This window comes from Solanum tuberosum, unplaced genomic scaffold (genome assembly GCF_000226075.1).
Source record: "Solanum tuberosum cultivar DM 1-3 516 R44 unplaced genomic scaffold, SolTub_3.0 scf00136, whole genome shotgun sequence".
In the NCBI taxonomy this organism is placed as follows: domain Eukaryota; kingdom Viridiplantae; phylum Streptophyta; class Magnoliopsida; order Solanales; family Solanaceae; genus Solanum; species Solanum tuberosum.
The window spans coordinates 1,197,076-1,204,043 of record NW_006239061.1 but is presented as its reverse complement, the minus strand read 5'-3'; the positions used below and the strand labels follow the sequence as shown (position 1 = coordinate 1,204,043).

The 6,968-nt window shown below is 36.8% G+C and overlaps 1 protein-coding gene across 1 annotated transcript; it reads right to left on the bottom strand.

The window, feature by feature from the left end:
- Positions 1 to 2,172: 2,172 nt before the first annotated feature.
- On the bottom strand, positions 2,173 to 6,758 carry LOC102590322 (uncharacterized). Its single transcript, XM_006351748.2, has 3 exons — positions 6,584 to 6,758; positions 4,412 to 4,605; positions 2,173 to 4,312 (listed from the first exon to the last, which is right to left on the bottom strand). The coding sequence occupies exon 3, from the start codon at positions 4,288 to 4,290 to the stop codon at positions 2,371 to 2,373; it is 1,920 nt and encodes a 639-aa protein (XP_006351810.1). The 5' UTR covers positions 4,291 to 4,312; positions 4,412 to 4,605; positions 6,584 to 6,758; the 3' UTR covers positions 2,173 to 2,370.
- Between the last annotated feature and the right edge of the window lie 210 nt (positions 6,759 to 6,968).

Here is a 6,968-nt window from a genome sequence, read left to right as displayed (position 1 = left end):
CGTAAAAATTTAAAATCAAGAAAAACAAACTAAAAAAAAAGTTATACCACAAAAATAAAAAGAGTGAGAATTGAAGGGTTCGTTGACATGACTAGAAATGAGCCACGTGGAGGCCAAAAATATCATACTACTTTTGTTGTGTGGGGTTGGAGGAATAGAGCACGAACTACTATTTGTTGTTTTGGGATTGTGTTCTATTTTGTGACGATTGACATGTGGTTTTTTTTTTCCTTTCATTTTTTTCGTATCATGGTCCCGTCTAATTTAAATACTCCCCTGTCCCTAATTATTTGTCTACTTTTGAATTGACACATTTATTAAAAAATCAATTAATGACATAGTGAATTTATCATTTTACCCCTATTAATTATGAAGTAGATGAAAAGTTCTGCATTTTTAAAAGTAATTAGTTGTTTAATTGAGGGTATAATAGGTAAAAAAAATTGTCCTTTCTTGATTTGTCAAAATCGATAAGTCATTAGGAACAACTATAAAATAAAAAATAGACAAGTAATTAGGGACAGAGGGAGTATCTATTAATAAGTCTGATAAGTCATTTTCCTTATGGTTACTATTAATGGTGACTTCATTTTCAAGACTCTAACACCTTTATTTAAGAGCGGAAGGATATTAATATCACCTCAAATTTTTAGTCGAATGTAATTATTTTAAGTTTTTGAATATTTAAGGTGAAGTAGACACAAATGAAAGGAACCAAAAACAGAATAATTGTAAGAATTTGTACTGTGTATAGTGAGGAATATGGATAAGCTAACTCAAGTTGGAACTGCAGACACCATTATCTTCCATCTTATCTTCAGTACATCCACCAAATCATGGGCCATACCCACTTACTACTTGGGCTCTCCCTTTCACGGGCTTATTATCTGGATACTCAGGCCCATCCAGTCAATTTTTAAATGGGCTTCGGGTAAGCCTGTTGATAAAAGTGAATATATATCAACAATTGTCCTAGAGTTTCACTCGTGAAATTTGAAACTACGTGATCGTGACTATTTTTCAATTACAAGCGCTACTTGGCATTGATCTCTGTTATGGACCATTTTGGCTGTGTCCAAAACTGCAAGATCCCAGATGTCATATTATTTCATGGTCCTTCAAGATTTCTAATAAAATGTGATGAAATAATTCCTTGGCAAAGAGTCATGTGTAAATGCACAAAATCATAGTAAATTACTAACATGAAAGTTCACACTATGTATCATGGACAAGTAGGGAGAAAAAACATGATATGCAAGCATGCAAAATTAATCCTTACTGTTCATATCGAAACTATCTTTTAAAGCTAAATTTAATAGGTTTAAAATGTGGTATGTTCTAACTTACCAAGGATGTGACCTTAAATAGGAGGTTATGGAAGACACGAATTAGGGTAGAGGATTTGTATGTAGTTGAACATTGTCTCACTTTTCCTTACATATTAGTTAGTCATAGCATTACTCTTGTAGTTTCTTGTCCTTTGCTTTATGTGTCTATCTGTTGTTTCTTGTACTTTGATTATCGTAGTATTTTGTTGTACTTATGCTCCTTTTTTCAAACTATTTTGTCATGCTCTCTATAGTATTTTCTCATGGTTTCTCCACTTTGTCATTTTTTTCTCGATCTGCTTCTAATTGCTTTTCCTTGAGCCGGGGGTTTATTGGAAACAACCTCTCTACCTCCCAAGGTAGAGGTAAGGTCTGTGTATACTCTATCCTCCCCAAACACCAATCATGAGATTACATCGAGTGTGTTGTTGTAACATATGGTATGATTTTAAATTCATGTTTTGTCCATATAACATGTTAAAATTTTCAGGTGGTTTTAGGACAAAAATAATGAGTATTCCAGGGAGTGTGTCATCCACAGAAAGTTCACTAGCTCTTCATTTTCTTAATTCAGAGTTCTAATAGATTCACTTTAGACCAAATAAACTCAAGACTCCACTAATCAAACACTTAGCTCCCATAAAGTATCTATAATAAATAAGGAATGTTGTATAGGAAAGCACTTGCATGAACACATATATGATATGATTCACATTTCTTATTTCAGTAATAGATGCAATAATTACATTACATCAGCTGATCCACCAAGAAAGTTATTACTAGCAACTAACCAAAAAAAAGAAGAAAAAAACTGTCCACCAAATGGAGATTTTATGAAGAGAGATTTTGAAAGCAAAATAAGGAATAAAACAAATACTTAACAATTACAAGTTACAATATCATATCCTAAGTATTTTACAGAGAGGAGTCTCACAAAACTGATACAAACATTTATACACAGTTCCAAAGAGAAAACTGAATACTAGTTCATGAGAGTAGAAATCACAAATTTATTGTCTTCCCACAGCAGAGTGAACAGGTTTCACATTATTGCATTTTTCAGGTTTCCCCCAAGCAAAGTCATTAGGCCACCACCATGAACTCTGCCCTCTGGGACAACAAACTCAAAGTTGTTGTTTGTGTTGCTTCTTCCAATCCCAAGGTTGGTGCTTCTGTCATCCAGCTTCTCTGAACATGTTAGTGAGGCCTTCATTGACAAGGGTACCAATACCTGTGGTGGTATAAGTAGCTGCCATTCAGCTGGCTTATTGAGTGAATGAACCGAATCTGATACCATGCTCACCATAGACGAAGAACGATTGTTCTCAAAAGTGCTCTTTACAGGAGAGGCAGCAGGGACCAGTCCATGGAAAAGTCCTGGTCCAATCATGCCTCCTTTATTCGTATTCCTCCCATGTAACAAGCTGCTGTGAGCAGCACATAACCCTCCTCTGCCCCTAGCAAACTTCTCGCACTTCCCCTCTCCCCAGCTGCAACGCTTACCACCACCATGAGCCTTGCAAAAGTCGGTGCTACCTTGAGCACTCTTTTCACAGTTTTCAAACTTGCAGCGCTTCCCTCCTCCATGCCTAACACAACAATCAGTACGCCCTCGAGCACTCTTGGTGCATCCTGGAACAGAACACCTCTTCCCACCACCATGGGCAACACAAAAGTTTGTGCCTCCATGTACACTTTTGGGGCAGATACCACCACCATCAAAGAGACACCGCTTTCCACCCCCATGTGCTTTGCAAAGAGGTGTACTCCCTTCAGCACCTTTGGTGCAGCCAGCAAAGATGCAACGCTTTCCACCACCATGTGCTTTGCAGAACAAAGTGCTCCCCTGTGCACCTTTTGAACAACTAGGGAATTGGCAACGGCGTCCACCACCATGTGAAATGCACAAGCCAACTTTCCCCTCAGCACTACGAGTGCATCCTTCCACATTGCACCTCTTTCCTCCACCATGCTTGATGCAAAGGCCTGACTTGCCACGTGCTGCTCTAGTGCAACCTTCAGGAAAGCTACAACGCCTTCCACCACCATGTGCTATGCAGTAGTCGGTCTTCCCTTCTGCACTTTTAGTACATCCCAGGTGCTCGCACCTCTTCCCTCCTCCATGGGCCTTGCAGTATGCAGTCCTACTCTCGGAACCTTTGTTGCATCCAGGTTTCTGGCATCTCTGTCCCCCGCCATGCCCAATGCAAAGACCTGTCGCTCCTCGAGCTCCTTTGCAGCATCCTGGAAACTTGCATCTCTTGGGATTGGTCATCTTGCGTGAGGATGTAGCCATTGTCATTGGTTCAGAGAGGTTACTCATTGAGTAGTCAGAGATACAAGAAGGCTCGGAGCTCAGCTCAGGGAGATGGAAATGGGATTTTGCACCCAGCTCTGAAACTTCCTTATTTTGGAAGGATAGTTGGCTGTTCTCAATTCTTGGAGCCAGAAGAAGTGAAGGCATGTACCCACCAGACTTCTTGGCTGATGTGGAACCTTCGTCCAGGATAGGGATTGTTGGCCTTTTACCATCCGAAGACAGCTGATTGATATGATGAGGTTCACCAGCAGTACTCTGAGTGATTGCCGAAAAATCAAGTGCATTGGAAATTTCACCGGTGCTCCCTGAGAGGCCAAGTTTGAGGATAGAATCACTCTCAGATAATAGCCCCTGATTCAACAAGGCTGTAAACCCTTTATTTTTATTAGATCCACCAGGATAATAGTCGTCCGAACATATTGTAGGTGTTGGCCCCAAACCAAGGACCAATTTACACCCATCATCAATAGCATTTTGTTGCATAACATGGCTTCCGCTGTTGGTTCCACTACCTCCAAATCTGACACACTCATTTCCTCCATAACCAAAGCAATCTAATCTTAATGTTGTATCACTCCTTGCGAGCTCAACATCTGGAACACGGTACATATTGTTCTTATTAGGATCAATGGATGTGATCATACTACACTAGGAAAATGTTGACCTGAAAAATAAAACAAACTAAATAATCTTATCACATATTAATAGAGAAACTCATAAATCAAAACAAAGCAAGTGAGTAAACTAAGTCCTAATGAGTTACCTCCTCCACTCACAAACCCTGATGTGTCAGCTCGATCCATTTTATCTAATCTTGTAGAGGGGCATCAAGGGTTGTCTATTGCTCTTATATGGTAAATAAGACCAAAGCAGGTTTCAGGATTAGAAACTGATGACAGAAGATACCAAAAGAGAATAGCAGATCATGTCTCTCAGTAGAAATCTTAGTTTAATAACCTGAAAAAAAGAACAGAAAACGGCATGTCAGAATTCCTCAATGGCTAAAAATATGGGAGACGGGAAGGCTTTTTTGGCTCAAGCATAATATTAACAATCACAAGCAATACCACCATGAAGATTCATTAAAGATCTAAAGAATAAAAAGACAGAAGAAGGCAGTATTTCTGAATTATCTGCTTCTCTTTATTTAACATACCAAGAAAGAAAAGTTGCATCCTACATAAATCAAAGTTAACAATAAAAAGCGCAGTTTCACCTTCAAAAGTTAAATGGGAGCAAAACTTTTTCGATGGAGGAAATTGGTTGTAATATTTGTGAAAATAAAAGGGAAAGAGAAACAGAATCATTCAAGAACCAACAGGAAAATACAGGTAGAAAAGGATGATCTTAAGAAAATCAGATAAAAAGTACTAGCAATATTATAAATAAGTACTACAGCCTAAAAAATTTCAGCAGTGTGCAAAACCAAGATCACTATACTAGAGAGGTGAGGGAGAAGCTTCAAATGAATGATATCTACACAAAAATAATTCTAAGAATCGAAACTGAAGATAAATCCAAAATTATTATATAACGAGTTCAGAATATATGTCATCCAAGCTATCCGATCATTAGCAACTGATCTATGATCACCAATAGTGAGAATAACAAGGCAGCAATTAATTCAATCTGGACCATAAATAGGCAAAAAGGTTGGGCAACAATGTTAAGGAACCATATATTGATTTAATGATGTCAACAGGTACCATTAGTGCTGTTAAGAAGAGTGTTAGACACCGATTTCTTGAATTATAATCAAGATTTCTAAAAATACGGCACATAATAATTATGATATAGGTCATGCTATCCGTGCTTTGTAATTGAGGCAAAATCATAAGTGCTGAAAAGGGTACGAGGTGGCTACTCTTAATCTGACTATTTCCACAACTCTGTAATATTGAGCAAAAATAGTTGAGGATCATCAGAGGTATTTAATAGTCTTGAGATTGAGTGTTAAGGTAACCATTTTCTTTTGTTTTAATCAATAGCCTATTTCTCAGCACTGGCATCAATCCTTCTATGTCATGCCTGTAAAGATCTTCGAGAACAATACTTAAATCATCACAGAACAAAAAGATCCTCCAAACCCCGGTTTCAGCTGTCCTTATGTCCTCTTTTCAATTTTTTGTTTCCTTTCCAGTTAACTCAAACCCTATATGTATGTTAAGAAATCTACTAAATATGCACAAATACTAAATTTAGAACCTATTAACTCAAATAGTCAAGTTGGTTTAGTGGCATCTCGAACCCATTTCAAATCTTGAATTCGACTCTGCTTGGGGGTTGACCTAGCTTTAACTTCAAGAACTAGCAACCCCATGCTTCCCTATTTCAAACCCAACAACAATAAACCCAGAGTAATCACTGTAGGGAGGATAGATTGTACGCAGACCTTACCCCATACTTCCCTATTTCCAAAGTGTTCAAGAATTAGTCTTGAAACTCCTTAATGACCCTGTCAAAAACAAATTATGCTAAACTGGATCTATAGCAAAAACTCCAAAAGGATTTGAAAAAATAAAAACATGAGATTCAAAACTTTAGCTAAAGACTAACAATACTATCATGTTACGCAAACAAGTACTTTTAACAACACACAACAACAACAATAACAGCAACGAAAAAAAAAACTTTCCAATTAAATAGTTTTGGGATTAATTACACAGCAAAAAAAAAAACACAAATCTTTCATAATTACGAGAAAAATAAAATAATTTGTAATAAAAACGCAAAAAGCAGGGTGTATGTGAAGGAAGTTGAGAAAGAAGAAAAAACAGAACAAGAAAGAGCACTACTGTAAACAGAAAAATGAGAAGATAGAATTAATGAGTAAAATCAAAATAGAATTATCAAGAAGTAAATTACAGGTACCCATTATAGGAGATTGAAAGAACAAAAAAAATAAAAAATAAAAATCAAGAATTCAAGAAAATACCCTTTAGAAGAAAGATTCCCATTACAATTTCAAGAATCGAATTGAATGAAGCCACCCTTTTTTCAGAATTGTGTATTCTTCTTCTTCTAGAAAGAGAAACTGAACCTTTTTTGTGCTCCCACAAAGTGGAGAGTATAAACAAAAAAATAAAAAGAGAGAGAACAATAATTAGAAGTAATATGTATTTATAAATACAACTAAATTAAATTCATATTCTGCTCCATTCACCTCTTATTAATATTTCATCATCATCAAGCCTACACCCCAATGGCCAATCGCCTTCTTCTTATTCAATTTTCCATTTTTGCCCTTTACTATGAAGAGCAAAAATACTACTATATGTAATTGTCCTACCTCGTTAGTGATATATAAAGTTTGTTTATTT

Coding starts and splice junctions, on each gene's coding strand:
- LOC102590322 (XM_006351748.2), bottom strand. CDS start 4,290: ATGATCACATCCATTGATCCTAATAAGAACAATATGTACCGTGTTCCA.